The 17,954-nt window shown below is 46.1% G+C and overlaps 1 protein-coding gene across 2 annotated transcripts; it reads right to left on the bottom strand.

The window, feature by feature from the left end:
* Nucleotides 1-5,302: 5,302 nt before the first annotated feature.
* Nucleotides 5,303-14,772, bottom strand: Bsx (brain specific homeobox). 2 transcript variants are annotated; one of them, XM_004636396.2, is made up of 6 exons: nt 14,702-14,772; nt 13,692-13,845; nt 11,428-11,599; nt 8,821-9,230; nt 6,587-6,783; nt 5,303-5,553 (listed from the first exon to the last, which is right to left on the bottom strand). In XM_004636396.2, the coding sequence occupies exons 4-6, from the start codon at nt 9,080-9,082 to the stop codon at nt 5,314-5,316; spliced, it is 699 nt and encodes a 232-aa protein (XP_004636453.1). In that variant the 5' UTR covers nt 9,083-9,230; nt 11,428-11,599; nt 13,692-13,845; nt 14,702-14,772; the 3' UTR covers nt 5,303-5,313. The 2 variants fall into 2 exon arrangements, with proteins under 2 accessions (XP_004636453.1, XP_023576954.1); XM_023721186.1 differs by having other exon boundaries at nt 13,697-13,845.
* Between the last annotated feature and the right edge of the window lie 3,182 nt (nt 14,773-17,954).

Here is a 17,954-nt window from a genome sequence, read left to right as displayed (position 1 = left end):
CCATCTCTCCAGCCCTGTCTCATTTTTTCTTATGCCAACTAAGAGAAATGGTGTTATCATTGGCAAAACCAAGGTAAGAATTTAGGCCTCTAAGCTAGGTAGCCAGTGGCTTATGATGCCAATTCCAATGGTAATTTTCTAATACTAAAAAGAGAATAAATAGAGAAGGCTTGTGAAATTACTTTAAGTAAAATCATGGGGAAATGGCTATCTAGTGCACACCCTGGGAATTCCGAGAGGAGAAGAATAAATATATAGGGGGGAGGGGAATCGTAACCAGAAAATACAAAAGGAAGAAAACATGAGAACCATCCTTTGCTTCATCTATAATTAAGAGAAATTAAGTTAAAAAACAAGACTCTACCCTGGAGAAATATAGAAACATAAAGTCTCTTACAAGCCACCTAGGTCTCATCCTACAGGAATATCTTCTGAAACGTCCCAGCAAAAGCTTATGCAACCTTGACTTGAATGAAAATATCACTAAGCATTCAGTATTTCCCAGCAAAGTTCACTTAAGTTTCTGGTTCCTTTAATCACACACAAATGTTTCCAAAAGGTAGGGAAGATTTTACTAATTTGTGGCTATATTTCACTAAGTGTGATGACATATGCCTGTAATCCCAGCCTGGAAGGCCAAGGCAAGAAGAGTACCATGAGCTCCAGGCCAGCCTGGCTACACGGAGAGTTCAAAGCCAGCCTGAACTACATAGCAAGACCTCTCTCTCAAAAAACAAAACAAAACAAATTTGTCAGGCATCATAGTACACTTCTGTAATCCTAGCTACTTGGGAGACTGAGGTGGAGGATTCTAAGTTTGAGGTCAGCCTGGGCAACTTAGTGAGACCCTATCTCAAAAAATAAAATAGCTAGAGATGTAGCTCAGTAACTGAGCATTCCTAGGTTTGGTCCCAAATACTGAAAAAAAAATTGCTTCTATCCTTAATTCTGCCCCTGTTTATGTGACAGTGAGAAGGCACTGACTATAACTGGGACTTGATTTCATCCTTGTATAAAATGAAGGATAAGATTTGTCAATGACCCTTCTAACACTGACAATTTCTTCTCCTTAATTTAGTGGAATAACCCTTATTTTCATTTGGAGTGCTGGAAATTCTTCAGTGAAGAAGGATTTTTTTTTTCTCTTTCCTGTTTCTCTTAATTCTTCTAATTGTTATGGATGTATTTATTTAAGTTAGAGTATATGGACTGAAATCTTAGTGAAATGACTTTAGTAGTTTAGAACTTGTAGTTTCTTTCCTTAAAAAAAAGAAAACAGAATACTAGCACCACAATGGTTAAGAAAAAGTATACAAGGCTGGGGGTGTAGCTCAGTACAAAGGCCTTGAGAAGAGGAAAATGGAGGAAGAAAAGGAGAGGCTGCACACAGGCTATCTAGCCAACCTCCTACTCCATGGAGAAACCCATAGAGAGACTCCTTTAGGTTTGCCTTCTAGCTTCTGCCTAAACTTTTCTAGTGTAAAGGTGCTGCGTGGTTTTTGTTTTGCTTTTTTTATTTGTTTGTTTGTTTGTTTGTGGAACTGGGGATTGAACTCAGGCCCTTGAGCTTGCCAGGCAAGCAGTTATTTAGCTGAGCCATCTCTCTAGCCCTTATGCTGAGTGTTTTGTGGACTTAACACATTCTGTAGTTGGACAGGAAGAACACAAATGTTCCAAAATCTGCTTCTCTGAGACCACCCTAACATTGATATTTAATACACCAGCAAAATTGATATTTAATACACCTGCCTGCCATGATCCAAATGCAACTGCCATATCTAAACTCTTCCCCCTCCCCCAACACTTTCCTCCTCTACGATAAAAAGCTAAGAGTTCTTTGTTATTTCTAAGAGTTCTTTGTCATGAGCACACCCATAACTATCCAGGTTCCTATGTGCTGAATACATCTTATCTTGTCAACATCCTTTTTAACATGCCATGCCAAAAACATAACATATAAATGCTTCAATTAGCAAATTATTTGTGCATCTGTAGTAATTCAGGAAGACCAAGGAGTCACTGCTTCAGCTAAATACGTTTATTGCATGATTCTCTTAGCACCAGAGAGCATCCTGCTTGCTCTGCCTCTCCACATCTTTATGTAATTGTGAAAAACATCCACAAGAGCAAGTCCTGGTCTCTTGAAGCTGTGTCATGGACTCTGATCAAGCACTTCTCAGTGTCACTGTCAGTGATATTGTGCAGGATGGCTGTTGTCCATTCCTTATGTTCTTGTGTCATTGTATTGTCAGAAATACTCCCTAGAGTCCCTCTCTGAGAATCTATAAAGTCCATCAGACACAGAGCATTGGGGACAAATAGGAAAAATAAATGTGCTATATCGGGAGTAAAATATAGAATGACTTGCCTACCTTGGTTATCTGACGATGTTTTGATATATTCAATTTCAGATCTCTATGTGTCTTTCTATATAATAATAAGAATAGTTTTGTCAAATCTTCACCACCAAGTGAAAGTGAGTTGAGGCAAAACTCTCTGTAATAGACAAAATACCTTTTTGGCGTACGGAAGCTTTGATCCATACTGAAGGCCAAAAACAAATAGCACTGTCGTGTTACATTAAATTGAGACTAAATTGTGTCTAGCCTCGGTTGCCATCACTAACCTCTTGTATTTAAAAAAAGAAAAGAAAGAAACAGAAGTTTGCTCTTGGATTGTTTACCACCAATTTCAGAGGCTTTTTTTATTTATGAGAAAACTGTACCACCATTCACATGACTGATGCTGCAGTACTTAGCTTCTCCTTCCCATCAGTTCTAGCTAGGAACAGCCCTAAAGGGAGGACCAGAGTGAGGGGGACTAAGCGTTGGTAATGAATCAGACCCAGGGGCCCTGGACTCTCAGGCTGACTCTTCCTCCAGTAGGGTAGAGCTGCCCTTATGCTAATAAGCTTCCCATTTACCTTCTTGTTCAAGACAAAAGGTCATGAGATACCTTTACTCTTCTCACAGATAGAAAAACACTGACGAGTAGTAAGGGTGGGAGAAGAAAAGGAAATTCACGGGAACTTTTAAGTTTGTGTTCACCATCTAATTCATTCACATTAATGATCTTTCCCAAATCCTACTAATAGTTGTTCTTCCCAGGATTAGAATTTAAGATTTGCCACTTGGCTATATTTTCTCCTGTTACTAATTCCAGGTCATCAGTACATTCTTATTGACAAATAAATTTTTCCCCTTCTCCCTCACCAAGTCTTTTCTCTTGCTCTATAGCATTTGCAGGAAATTCCTAGCCTAAAATGGTAGTGTCCGGCTGAGGAAACAATTCAGTAATAAACTATTTTACCTAGTAAGGCTGATGCCCTGGGAATCCCCAGCACCACTAAAAAAAAAAAAGTATTATCTTTGTCTAAGCAGAGAGAAAGAGGAGAAATATGAGACTAAATATGCTTTTGATAGCCCACATAGACAATCTGGAGAAACGACAGGCTTTCCTCTGGAGTGAGAGAGGAAAAACACGTCAACTGATGCATTGTTTCCAGAAAAATAAATTGTGAGGAAGTCAAAGGAGAGATTTTTGTCCACCTTTAGCAACCTGCCGCCCCGCGTTTCACGGATGGATGTTTACGTCATAGCAAGCCTCAGTTTTCCCCTCTGTGAAAGGGAAGCGCACTGGCCCCGACTCACAGGTTCACCGACTGATTACTGAACTCTTGGGCAACGTCACACGGGGCAATGCTGACGCTTTAAAGAAGTAGTTTTGCCTTTAAGCCATGTAATTAGGTAAAGCGCTCTCTCGCTCTCTCTCTCTGTCTCTCTCTGTCTCTCTGTCTCTCTCTCTCTCTCTCTCTCTCTCTCTCTCTCTCATCTTTACCTCACACAATGTTTTCTCAGTAAGTCTATTTAAAAAAAAAAAGAAAAGAAAAAAATCTACTATTACATTTATGGAATCATAGAACTCAAACCGAGAACTGTTAGGATTCATCTCCTTCTTAGAGATATAAGGAAACAAGCAAATTAACTAGAGCCCAGCTCACACCACTGTGATCTGTAAGACTATTATTTCCCATTGGAACCCACGGATGACATTTGCACCGATCCACACTCTTTTACGGCCTCCCAGACTCACCTAAAGACGCAACCAGAAACCAAAGGAAGATCGGAAGCCGAGGTCGCCTCGGGCACAGATGCTATATTTGATAATTGTACTGAATATGCAGTGTCTTCACACAATTTGTTAGCATAATTTCAAGTTCCAAATAACAATCGATCCCTGACCAGTATTTCCCAACGACGCAAATACCATTTGTTAGGACCTTTTCCATGTAGTTGGGACTCAAGACCATTAGTGAAACAGAAAAGCCAGAGTCTGGGATTCTGAAGGTAAGTCAAGTTCATCTCTGCGGGAAACAGGAGATGGGGGCCGCGTAGGAGGACGTGGTAACAAATGGTCCCCGAAAATGTGCGTCGCTCCCAGTGGTGCCGGGAAAGCCCTTTATCTGAAGAGTCTACAGGTCTAGCTGGAGAACAGGAGCCCTCCCGAGGGAAAAGGAGAAGGGTTTTCAGGGCAGTCGGATCCCGCCCCACCGGTCCCAAACCAGAGTGCGCCCGAAGCCCCTTCGCCCTCGATAGTCCAGCTGTACTCCCTCAAATACACTGAGAATGAGCACTTCCACACACAACCCGAGGATCACTCACTTGCAAAATAGCGGTAGCCAGTGGGACATGGAAGAGTGGTGGGACGCGAGCGCAACGAGTTCGGGAAGCAGAAAACTGCTCTACAGATTTTTCTCTGCCCAGGTTTCCTTCCGCGCGAGCGAGCGAGCGCCGCCGGTTGCGGAGGAGGAAGGACGGAAAGGCTTCTACAGCCGGGGCCACAAGCTCAGGAACCGTGCCAGGAAGCACAATTGTGAGCTCTGGACGAAGACTGGGGCCAGAGAGGATGGAAGCGCGGTCCAGAGGCGGGAGACGGGAGTGGAGGCCCAGAGCGAGCGAGCTTGGCGACCTTGGGAGCACGCGGGTCCCGGCCTGGACACTCCGAGGATCGGGGACGGCTGGGCCTGGACCCCCCTGAGCCGGAGGCCTGAACGCCTGATCCCTGGCCTGCGACCACCGAACTGCTCTAAGGGAGGGCAGACGGTCCGGGCGAGAGCAGTGAGGAGGGGAGACCCACCTCACCCGGATTAGCGCGGGGAGCCCGCAACTGCAGGCCCGGGCAGTAAAGGGCAGGGACAGGGCGGGATGTGCGTCCTCTGGGAGCCGATCTCTGGGGCCGGAGTCCAGTCTCCCCTGTGAGAGAGAAGCGCGCCGGGCCGCGTCTCCTCTCCCGCCTCCCTCCCCAACTGGAGCCTCAGAGCCCAGGCGGCCCCGAGCTGAGCTCGCCCTCTTCCCCGATGTCCACCTCGTCCTCGGGCTCGGTCAGCACGAAGGAGCCAGCAGGCAGGCTCAGCCGAGCCTCGGCCACGCTGGCCTCGGACCCGCGGGGGCTGCCCTCGGGGCTCTCAGGCCCTTCCGGCGCTTTGGGCTCATCCTGACTTTTTCTCAGCTGCTTTTTGTGCTTCATCCTCCGGTTCTGAAACCACGTCTTCACCTGGTTTGGGGGAGACACAGATAGAATTGCGTCATTCTTCCAGACCCATCGTAATGGGACCCCGCCGACTGCTGGCTTCCCGGAAAATGTGCTACAAGCCGTGGATGAATGGTCTGAGCGCCGTGCTCGCCTCGCTCTTGGGTTAAATCGCGTGCAGTGCTCGCAAATGACAATCTCAGGCTGAACTAGAACCAAGCCTCCTAAGACTCCCAAGAGTGGTTGTACCAAAATAATGGTGAGGATCAAAATAGCCCAGCCAGTAATCACCAATACTGTTATTCACTAGAAAGACTAAGTACTACGTGGATGGGTCTCCCCTGTGCACCTCGGGTTCCTCTGATGGATGGAGACGTCTAAATACTTGGCCCAGCAGGACCCCTGGACAGGAAGGGGTGGACCGAACTCACTGGTTTTCATTAGGGTGAAAAGCACATTTAGTGCTAGTGTACTAGTGATCTCATAGTTCTTTTTCTGAGCAAAGGATGAGAGGCGAAAGTAGTAGAGGAAGGAGTTGGGTGCTTGAAGGTGCGCAGTGCCTAGAGCAGGATCGCAATATTCTTCCACTCAGGGCAGGGGCGGAGAGGAGGCCAGAGCTCCTGGCGTGTGTCCGAGAGAGTGCAAGCAAGGGCCGGCAGCGGTGAGGGCGAGGGAAAGGAGGATGAGGGGTCTCGCGTGGGGTGGGAGGTGAAGGAGAACTAAGAACCAGTCTAATCTCTCCTCCGTTTACCTCTGACCGAGGTTACGCCCTCGGCTGGAGGGGAACAGAGGAGTAAAAATAACAGTTGTGAATCCCGAAGTGATCATTAAAATCACCCGAGGAAGTTTTCCTTCTTGTAAAGCCTCTCGGGAGACATTTGGTGTCAGAAGGTTAAGGTGAGATTGGAGTATCCATACGCTCGTAAGGGTCAGGGGAGAAGCCTAGAAAAGCAGACAGAGGGGTTGTTCTCGCTGAGAGTGCCTCAGTGGTCCGTGCGGGTTCAAAGTGAAGAAGAGGAAGAACCAAGCGGAAATCGGGGCTCCCCTCCTCACCCACCTGCGTCTCGGACAGGCTGAGGGCGGTGGCAAGCTCCACCCGCTCGGGCGTGGACAGATAGCGCTGGATCTCAAACCTCTTCTCCAAGCCCGAGAGCTGCGAGTCCGAAAACACAGTGCGAGCTTTGCGGCGGCGGCAGTGCTTCCCCGGCAGTTCCGCGTGCTGGGGGTGCGGGAACAGCGCGGGGACCGGCACTCCTAGGGAGAGAAGAGCAGCCCGGTGGGCAGAGACCGGGTCACCAGGCAGCAACCTCGCCCCACTCCCTTGCCCACCTCCAGCGCCCAGGGCTTCCGATGAAGCCCAACGCCTCCCTGAGCCCTGGCCGCCGGCCGCCGCCACTCTCCCGCCCGCTGCGAAGGTCCCAGAACGCTTCTCCCGAGAAACCCAGACAGGACTGGAAAAGCTGCAACACTGCGCTTAGAGATCTTTTTTTTTTCCAGACGGCCGTCTACAAACACACAATGAAGAGCAAGTAAAGTGGAAAAGAAAATTAGAAAATAGACCCAGGGACCTTTCAAAAACTGTCTTCAGTCAGGAGCACCCGGATAATTCCAGCACTTGGGAGACTGAAGCAGGCAGGATCTCGAGTTTAAGGTCAGCCTGGACTACAGAGTGAGACCCTGCCTCAGCAAAACAAATCTTAGAAGTCTGCGGGGCGTTTGTTGTACCCAGTCTTCTCTTTTGCCTCTTAAAGTTTTCTTGCGAACACCGGGCTGTCCACCTTTTCTTATCAGGACTCCTGATGGCACCCAGTGAGCTGCTGAGTCTACTAAGCGAGAAAAGATAGGATCTTGCCCTCTGTGTTCACTTTAAAAACACCGTTCTTTTCCCTCAGCTGCCTTTTGCCCTAGCATTCTGTAAGAGAAAACAACAAAATTCTTATCCAGAGGCCGTGGAGCTCCCTCTCACGTTTCCTCGTCAGAGTCCTACTAGGCACCTGCCCGAGCTGCTCCTTGTCCTTTTTGTCTGACTCCAAGCCCAGGGAAGCAGAAAGGCTAAGATGAAGCCTTTCTCCTCCCGTTTCCCAACCCTCCCTGGTGCCCCAGGCTCCAATATCTGCCAGTGGGAGAGGGGGGACAAAAGCAACAGTAACGGAAGAGTAATTTGGCCATTGCTAAAGCTGACTGACCCACATCAGGGCAATGAAGAAGGGACTGTCACTAGCCAGAAGCCAGAGAGAGATGAAGACCTCACCCCAGGCTTTGGAGGCCGCTGGCCTCTCGCCGACCAGTGGCCCAGTGTCTGCTTTACGCTGCTCCATTAATGCTTTCAGCTTTTGTTCTAGTTTTCCACATTTTGCAAATTGACTCCCATTCTTCTCCCATCTCTTGTCCCTTACCGGAGCTGTTTTCATGGCTTTACTCAGCAACCAACTAAACAAATTACTCCATCCTATTCTGGCTAGAATAAAGGCTTGGGGTGGGGGGAGCATGAATGTGACCTTCCCAAGAAAGATAATCTAAAAAAAAAAAAAATCTAGGTGTTCCCTCGCCTGCCAATGTACCACACTTTGCTAATGCACACACCTTTAGCACCTGCTTTCAGAGATTTCAGTAACTGGGGCAGAGAAGGGCAGCCTAGCCTAAGGTCTTGAGTTAAAATGCAAAACTTTGGGAGTGACGAGAGCTAAAAAGCTGCATATTCTCTCTCTCTCTCTCTCTCTCTCTCTCTCTCTCTCTCTCTCTCTCTCTCTCTTTTGTTTGCTTGTTACACTTTCCACCCTTATTCGGCAGCCCAAACCTTTTCCTTCAGATTATGTCAGATGCTTATTCATGTCTATGCCCTTCACGGATTCCCCAGTGTGAGAGCTGCCCAGGCAGAGCATCCTCCACTTCCAACCTGGAAAGTTGAGCTGAGCCCATGGGATGGGGGAGACAAGGGTCTCTAACGGGTGGGAGAGGCTACAAATCAGAATGGGGACTCAGGTAAACCAAAGCAGTTAGGAAAGTCATGGATAAGACTGACCCTTTAAAAATATCGCCAAACCCATCCACATCCAGCTCTTGGCCAGATGCATCTCTGTTACAAAAAATACAAAGTGACTATTATTTTTTTTAAAACATGCTTCAAGGAAGCTCTGTGTGCTCTGGGCCATACCTAAACCTTCTGTTACTGAGGGAGGGATGCCACCATGCCAGGCCAAAATAGACCTGGCATTTCTGTCACTCCATCACAGGCTTGTGCCAGAAGAACTGCTTTCTCCCTTCCAACACGTTGAGGGCCCTGCTACTTACCCGAGGTGGTGAGAAAATACGGATGGTGGTGGTCTCCCTTATGCAGAGGGTGATGGGCGTGAGGAGCCAGGAGGGTGGGCGTGGGCATGAGTGGGTAGCCATAGTCTAGTAGAGGCACCCGAGAGGCCAGAGAGCTGGCAAAATGGTCGGGGGCCACCTCCCTTAGCGGCTTGGGCTTGTGCAGCAGGATGTCCTCGATGAAGAAAGATGTGGGCCTCTGAGAAGACGCCGGATGTAGAGGGGAGGTGAAGTTGAGATTCATCCTGAGCGGAGCGCCTGCCACAGGACGCGCGCTGGGAACGCAGGTAAGAAGCAGACGGCGTCTACAGCAAGCCTAGCCGAGAGCCGCCGACCACTCTTGGAGGCTAAGACCGTTACTGCTCTCGCCTCGGCCTAGGCTATCCTGGACGCTGGAGAGGCAAGAAGACAAGCTTCGGGGTAGGTTGGGTCTACGTGTTAGAGAATTGGCAGCTTCGAGAGGGGAGCCGGGAGAGCCAATGACAAGGCTGCCAGACGCAGAGGGGAGGGTGCGGTGGGCTTGGGGCGGGGCGGGGATCTGTCCGCGGTGCTGAAGGCGCCTGGCCAAGTCTAGGGAGAGCGGAGACGACTGGGTCCTGGGTTCCTACCAGGGCCCTAGATCTCAGGGTCTGCCACTCCACTGCAAGACATGCTTTTGTTCCCAGTTGTTTAAAAAGGAAACTAATAGCAAAACACTCTGTTGTCCAACAAACTCCTTCTTAGAAGACACTAAATGGCCTCATGGTAACAGAGAAAGCACTCATACGGGCGTTTGAGCCTGCATTGTTAAAGAGTTTCCATAATTGCTAGCAAAAGAAGGTGAGTTGGAAGAGTGTCTGCTACTCTAGGTAGCTGGACTCGGCTTCAGTGAATGGGAGGGTTACTGGGTTCCTGAAGTAAATTTTAAAAATCAGGAAGGATCATAACATTCTTTCCCTGTTACAGGGAGTGGGTGGGAGGAGATTCATATCTAAATCAGTCAAATGAGTTGGTCATTTAAAATTTATCCACAGCCACCTTAGTGCTGTCCTCCACGGTCCCTCTAATGTCCATTTCTTATTCCACATTTCACTCAGATGGTTTACTACTTCTGTTTCATCACTCTTTTCATTCTTAGATCCCTGAATATTTGTTCTAGGTTTTGTCTTCTGTTCCTTTTCCCAACCTCTTTCCTTTCATCTCTCCCTTCCAATTTTTTATTTCTTCCCCCCGTCCCTGTTTGTCTTTTTCTAATCTATCACATTTATTTTCTTGGAGTCAATTTGATAAAATTAAAGTGATCAACTACAACACAGCAGGGGTAATTTTGGCTCACATTTCTGAAAATTGCTCTAATTATTGATGTTAAACTCAGGGAAATTAAAAGAAGCCACTTCTCTTCCATCTCCCCATTTTTAAGCTCTAATTTGTTGAAATCTAGTCGTCATCACAATTCCAATCACTACTGCTAATAGCAAAAGTGTTTTAATAGAGACTGAGTCCTCACAACCCATGCTATTAGATAATTAGAGGAGGTGTTAGAAAGCCAAGTGCTAATCCTTGGGCGAGGGGCAGGATTTCCATCTGATCTAGCAGGTAGAACAAATTAATTACCAGAATCAATTAGGCCCCAAACTACAGTGCTCCTGGAAGTGGAAGCGTCCTATTCCATACAGATGAACTGGTAAATGGTAAATAGATGTGGGAAGAGAAAGCAAGATGTAGAAGATTTTAAAATAATATCGTGGCAAGTAGGCATCTAAAGGAAGCTTTGTCTTGGCGTGTGAAGCATGATTTAAAAAGAAAAGTTTATAATGGTGAGAACTGAAGACTAGAGAGGAGGTGGACATGGACCAGGGAGACAGTAGACCTGCCAGTGGCAGTTTCCTCCCTCATTGCCCTGGGCCAGTCTTCCTTTACAAGGCTGAGGGGGAGGAGGAGGCTGGTGAAAAACCCTTGGGACAACAGGCCCCACCACAGATGTCTTCCCAACCCTGCTGTGAGCTTAGGGTGTCTTAACCCAGCAATACTGTTTTCTGATACCTTGAAGATTGAATGCATTGAGGGCCAGGGCAGGTGTATGAACAGGCTTTGGCCTGGGTGCTTGTGCACACTCTGCATTTGGCTCCCACGTAGAGACCACAGATTTGTACCCAGTGGGATTTAGGCTTCTTTCAGGTGGGGAGCAACTTCTGCAGCAGAAGCAGACAGGAAAAGCTTATTCAAGTCCCTTTGGGAGCAGGAGCAGTAACAATGTCTCTGGGTGCTTACGCATCTCCTAGAGCCTTGTGGGGTAGGGTGGGGTCATAGGAAGAAAGAGCAGTAAGGGATGGTCAGCTGCCTTGGCCAGTGTCCTGTGTCCTCTCATTTAGTATAAATGAGCTCAGTGTTTGCTCCCCTAAAAGCTAACAGTGTCTCCCAAGTTCCTGCTCCCAGACCACAGAGACCGGACCTTTCTGAGAGCCGAGCTGCCGAGCTGCCGAGGGAAAGACTTAAAGGAGCTTCCTCCTGAATCCAGCTGGCTCACATTTGCTTAGCGCCCCCCCCCCTTCGGCCTATAAAGTGAAAGCAGGCGGGAGGAAAAGGGGTTGCTACAGAAAGGGGCAGGACCTGGAGAGCGCAGGCGTTTCCATTTCCTTTGCCTTCCAGCGATGCAGGGAGACAAAGCTCTGAGGAACAAGAGCACAGCCACTGCAGGGGCCCAGACCACAGCAGTCCCAGGGCTTGCAGGAGAACAGGGCACTCCTGCGGCAGTTGTCAAAGGAGAGTCCTCAGCCATCATCTAGAAGGATGAGAGAAAGAAACAGACAGAGATAGATAGAGAGACAGAAACAGAGAGAGAGAGAGAGAGAGAGAGAGAGAGAGAGAGAGAGAGAGAAGCACACACAGAAAGAAAAACAGAGAAAATGAAAGAGAACACACACACACACAGAAACAGAAACAGAACAATAAACAGAGACAGAGAGAGAAACAGAGAAAAAGAGACACAGAGAAAAACAGACACACAGAGAGAGAAAGAGAAACAGAGAGTGAGAGAGTGATAGGAACACAAATAGAAACAGAGAGACAGTAGCCAGATGTGGTGGTACTGGCCTGTAATCCCGGTACTTAGGAGGCTGAGGCAGGCAGGAGTACAGTTGCAAGTTTGAGACCAACCTGGGCCACAAAATGAGCTCAAGGCCTGCCTAAACTGCAAAGCATCTCACAAAAATTGTCTCAAAAGACAGGAGAGAGAGAAAGAGAGAGAGACAGACAGACAGACAGACACACAGACACACAGAGACAGACACACAGACAGACACACAGACAGACACACAGACAGACACACAGACAGACAGACAGACAGACACACAGACAGACAGACAGACAGACAGACTCGCCATGGACAGGCCATGTGGTGAGACCATTCTGAGTTCAGTCCCAGGCTATCGGGGAAATAATGAGGCAGAGGAAGCCAGAAAGCACTGGCCAGGCTCCAGAGCAGAACTGTGAGCAAACACCCTAGTGTTACCAGGACCAGCCCATACCTTTGTGCAGAGTCCTGACCCAGCCCATCCGAGGTGAATGCGGATCCAGGCCCTCTGTTTCGGTCCTCTGTGTGTGCAAGTCTTAGGGCAGGAGGTAGAAGGTAGGAGGAAGAGAAAGGGTAAAGCCAGTGGTTCCCTTCGGCAGCATCCCTACTCCCCTGGCCCAGTGAAGCCCACTGGGTGGGAGGGTGTGTGTGGTCAACCTCACTTTTAGACCTGGGTAAAGACTGTCACCTGTAGGAGATATGAGTAGGAAAATGCTCCCCCGTAGTTAAAAGCAGTGATTTTTTTTTTTTGGAACCAGGGATTGAACTCAGACCATTGCACTTACCAGGGAAGCACTTATTCCTCTGAGCCATCTTCCCAGCCCTTTAAAGGCAGAGATGTTTCATTACCTGTATTTTTCATGTCTATGCCAGCACTGGACAATAAAAACATAATATGACTCACATAAATACTTTTAAATTTTCTACTGGTCAAATTTTTAAAAAGCAGTAAGTCATATTTGAAAAGTAGGAAGAATAAGCACCTGCCTGGTAAACACAAGGTCCTGAGTTTGGTACCCAGTACCAAAAAAGAAAAACAAGAAAAGTAGGGGGACTGGTGAGATGGCTCAGTGGTCTAAAGCACCTACTTAGAACAAGCTTAGCAAAGCCCAGGGACTGTGGTTCAATCCCCAGCACCACATGCCAGCCAGCCCCGCCCCCTGGTGGGCTGAGCTGGCCACACACACACACACACACACACACACACACAAATAAATAAAATTTTTTTAAAAAAAGAAAAGTAGGGAAAAACTGGTGAAATGCTATGTATTTCATTTAATTCTACTATCTCACAAATATTATTACTCAATATGTAATCAATATAAATATTTGCATTTTTTTTTCAAATTAAGTCTTCAAAAACCAGTGTGTCAGTGGTCGGTGTTCGATTCCCAGTAAGCTGTGCTGGCCCCGCCCCCAGGGCACCCTGAGAGGGCAATTGAGACTGGGCATGGTGGTGTGCGCCTGTAATCCCAGTGCTGGGGAGGCTGAAGACAGGAGAATCACTATGAATCCAATCTACATAGTAAGACCCTGTAGACACTGTACTATAGACATTTCTAAAAACCAAACAATGTGTGATTCATACTTATTTTTTTAATTTTATTTGTGTGTGTGTGTGTGTGTGTGTGTGTGTGTGTGTGCGTGTGGCCAGCTCAGCCCACCAGGGGGCAGGGCTGGCTGGCATGTGGTGCTGGGGATTGAACCACAGTCCCTGTGCTTTGCTAAGCTTGTTCTAAGTAGGTGCTTTAGAACACTGAGCCATCTCACCAGCCCGATTCATACTTATTGCATGTCTTACCTTACCCTTGATGTTAGCCAAAAGATCAAGAGGAGATTTGCACATCTTTCCTTGCACTAGTCCTATTTCACGAGCACTACAGAACATTCCCCTTGCAGCTGATGGGCAGCAGATGTGTAGTTCATCGCTCTAGCCTCTATTTCTGTTTTTGAATCTAGATATATGCCCGGAAAATTAAAAAAAAAAATGATTGCTGAATACAGCCTTGCCCTTTATCCATCATATTCAATTATTCTGAGCTTCCATTGAGCATCTACTATATCCCAGGCTCTCAGCACACAACCCCCCAGTACCAGCAGGATAAATGGTTAAATAAATGCACTCATATCACATTTATATTTTATTCTTTGTCACCCAGAGCCAGCAATCATCCTCTGTAAAGCAAGCACCTACAGCCAGACCCTGCAAACCAGCCAGAGTAAAAATAAATAAATAAATAAAAATAAAGATCAAATGAATTTCCTCCCCTTCAGCCTCTGAAAGATCTGCTGGCACTCCTGCTTGTGGTTCCAGCTGAAGAATTGTTAATTTAAGGAGAGAAGAGGCAGGCTTTGCAGGGAACTAACAATTAAGCAGTCCCTCTTTCATGTCCACCTCAGCTAAAACTGTCATCCAAGCTAAAACTTAGTTTCCCGAAAACATAACCCTATTGATGATCAAAGGTAGAGCCTGGTTCCATTAGCCAAGTTGCCTATACTATGGCCTTCAAAATAAAGGGAGAAATGTATTTTAGAAGGACCTGAGTAACACACTTTACTCATAATATTTTGTATTATATTGCTTGTTGTCTGTTTCAACCTCCCTTCTAGCTGAGTACTTTATTTTAAGCATCGCCAAAGTGGATGACATGTCCACAGAAAGAAACAGGAGTTGCTGGCTGCTCCCAGAAAATGCATCTTCAAAAATAAAGCTTTTGCACCGCCAGTTAGGATGTGAACCCACATCAGAACACATTCAGGGATGTGATATTCAAATCACAGCATCTCTAATACAAAGATGACTAAATCTACCTGATGTGCTCATTTCACCAGGGTCAGTCTAGAGGGCTAAGGACTTGTATTTCTCTCCTGAAGTTCTCTATGCAGCTTTGTGCTTCTCAGTTATTAAAAATGCTCCATAAAATGATGAAAAAGAAAGACCTAGAATAGAGGCTTATCCTCTACCATTTCTTAATTCTGAAAAGCAAGTGGTAGAATGATTTTTAATTTCCTCTTATTAGCATTCTACCATTTTCCCCAACAAATCATGAAACAGTAACCAAATTATTACAAGGAGGGGAAAAGCTCAATAAGCAAGCAAACAAACAGAAAGCCTTTTAAATGTCTTTTCCTCCCAATCCAAGCCATCCTAATTCTGATTAGATCTGACACAACAAACTTCAAATAAGAATACCAAATTAGGCTAGGCATGGTGGCATGTGTCTATAATCCCTTACTCCTGTAAGGAGGACTGCAAGTTCAAGCTCAGCCTGAGCGATTTAACAAGTTAGAGAGACTTATTTGTTCAGTACTAAGACCTTGTGTTCAACCTCCAGTACCACCACCAAAAAAAAAAAAAAAAATCAGTTTTATTAGGTGTTTTTGTATTTGTTTTATTTATATGTTTATGCTGTGTGTGTGTGTGTGTGTGTGTGTTTATTTTTTAATTAAGCTTTTTGGTACATTTTAGATAAACATGATGATAAAATTAATCACAAGTAATTTGTACCTTTACATGATATATTTTGATTCCTCTTTTTTCCCCAATCCCCTCCTTTCAACTCCTCCTCCCCTCCCCGAGTGTGTTCATTTTTATACATTGTGAGTTTCTGGTGTTAGAGATCAGAAGGGCCTTTTGAATTCTATGTGGTATTACAAGTATGAGAAGATCTTGTAAACATTTTCCAAAAGTTCCTTGTGCAGGGAGCTGAAATCAGCATTAAATGCCAGCAAAAAGGTTTACCGGGTTTTGCAAAAAGAGAATACAGCCCTCCGGCAGCAGGTGAGTAGAGGAACCACTGACCTCACCATGCATGAGACTTAGGTTGGAAGTCACAGCAAGGCCAGGAGAGATGACAGGTGGGCAACCCCTGAGATACTTCTCCCTGTTCTGATGTGCTCTCATTCTGTAAGAATTAAAGTAATTGGCAGATCATTTTATGAGATGGCATATAGGGTTTTTTTGTGTGTATTTTGTACAGAGTCTCACTACGCAGCTTGGACTCATAGTGATCCTTCTGTTTTCAGCCTCCCCAGTGCTGAAATTACAGGCATGTGCCACCACACCGGGTCTCAGTGACTGGCTCATTGTGCCCGGGGGTGGGGCCAGAGTGGCATGTGGTGCCTGGGATTGAACTGTGGTCCCTGCGCTTGCCTAAGCAGGAGCTTAGTCCAATGAGCTATCTTGCTGGCCCTAGGCGATCATTTTAGAAAGAACTTCAATATCAAAGAACAATTCCAAAAGTCCAAAATAGGTTCAAGGCCATGTCTGAAGTACTACAGGGAAGTGGAGAGCCGGATTTCCCAGGACAGTGGGCACTAATCTAGTCACATGTGCTTGTAGCAGGAGAGACCACATGGGTCTCAATAGAGACTGGTCATTTCATGATGCCCCGAAACTCCTGCTCGTTGACCTCGCCGTCTCCATCTCAGTGGGCTTCATCAGCCAGCTCCTGCAGCTCCTCCTCAGTCAGGCTCTCGCCTGGCTCCTTGGCCACGCGCTTCAGACTTTTGAGTATTATCCCAGTTTGATCATCACTGAACAGCTTGAAAGCTTTCAGGATTTCTTCCTTGGTGTCTTTCTCAGACATTTTCTGAGTCATTGCGGTCAGAAAGTCACTGATGTTCCCTTCGCCTGTCCCCTCCTTATCAATTTCGCTTAGCATTTTCTTGATTTCTTCTTTCTTGGGCTCAACACCCAGGGCTGTCAGTGCCACCTTTTTTTCCTTTACATCAGTGATCCCAGTCCCATCTGCATCAAAAAGATCAAAGCTTCCCAGATTTCCTGTTTCTGCTCTTTAGTCAGCTCTGGCTTAGGACTCATCTTTGTTTTCTAAGCACTTGACACCATGCTTGCCATTGCAGCTGGACTCCCTGGTATATTTTTGATAAAAAGATGAGTTGTTTATATTTTGTTTAAAATACTATTCCTAACATCAAACAGACTTTTATTCTCTTAAACCCTATTGTTAATGCAATGAAGTTAGTGGACAAAAATGGTATAGACTGGGCCACAGAGATCACTCACTAGGCTAAGTGCTTACCTAGTCAAGCACAAGGACCTGGGCTTGATCCCCAGGACCACATACCATGCCAGCGCTGACCTGGGTGAACCAAGCTGGCCACAAAGACTGGGTGTGGTCACACAGCCCATAATTCCAGCACTGGGGAGGCTGAGACAGGAGGATCACTACAAGTATGAGCTGCATAGTGAGACCCAGTACCAAATACATTTTTTAAAAAAAGAAGAAAATGGTATAGACCTGGTCACCCTGAAGAGATAATACCTTACATTCACTCTAAAGAGATAATACCCTACATTCACCCTAAAGAAATAATACCCTAAATTCACCCTAAAGAGAGAATTTGTCTTATAATGACCAGGATAATAAATAATCTTAAAGGGAAACAGAAGGTAAACCACTTGAAAGACTATATATATATATATTTTTTTTTTTTGGGGGGGGGGGACTAGGGATTGAACTCATGCTCTTGCACTTGCCAGGGAAGTGCTTATTCTACTGAGCCATCTCTCTAGCCCCCCTTGAAAGACATTTTTAAACAAAGTTACAATTGGGAAGGCCATTGTGCAAACAATGGAGAAACAAAAGTCATAAGAAGAGGCACAGGTAAACTGAACTGTATTGAATCTTTTTTTTTTTTTTCAGAGCCAAGGATTGAACTCAGGCCCTTGTGCTTGCCAGAGAAGCACTTATTCTTCTACTGAGCTATCCCCGGCCCTATTGTATTGATTCTTCAACAATGCTGTATGGCAAAACTTACAAGCAAAATACAAGGACAAGTACCAAACAGGCAGAAAGTATTTGCTCAAGAATTAACACTGCCACTGCTGGTGATGCTGGTGGTGATGGTGGTGAGGATGGTGGCCTGACCATTTGACAGAAATAGCCCAAAGTGATCCATGCTAAAACAGTAGGACTACTATGAACAGGAAAAATTAATGAATCTAATGCATGTCATGTTGCTGTGTAAAAATAGGGTTATCTAATTCTAGAAGCAGTTCATGGCAAGAAAGAAAATGTTATTTATTTATTTATTTATTTAT

Source organism: Octodon degus, unplaced genomic scaffold (genome assembly GCF_000260255.1).
Source record: "Octodon degus isolate 3935 unplaced genomic scaffold, OctDeg1.0 scaffold00080, whole genome shotgun sequence".
Lineage (NCBI taxonomy): Eukaryota > Metazoa > Chordata > Mammalia > Rodentia > Octodontidae > Octodon > Octodon degus.
Note: the sequence above shows the minus strand (reverse complement) of the source record. Positions and strands in the feature narration are given on the sequence as shown.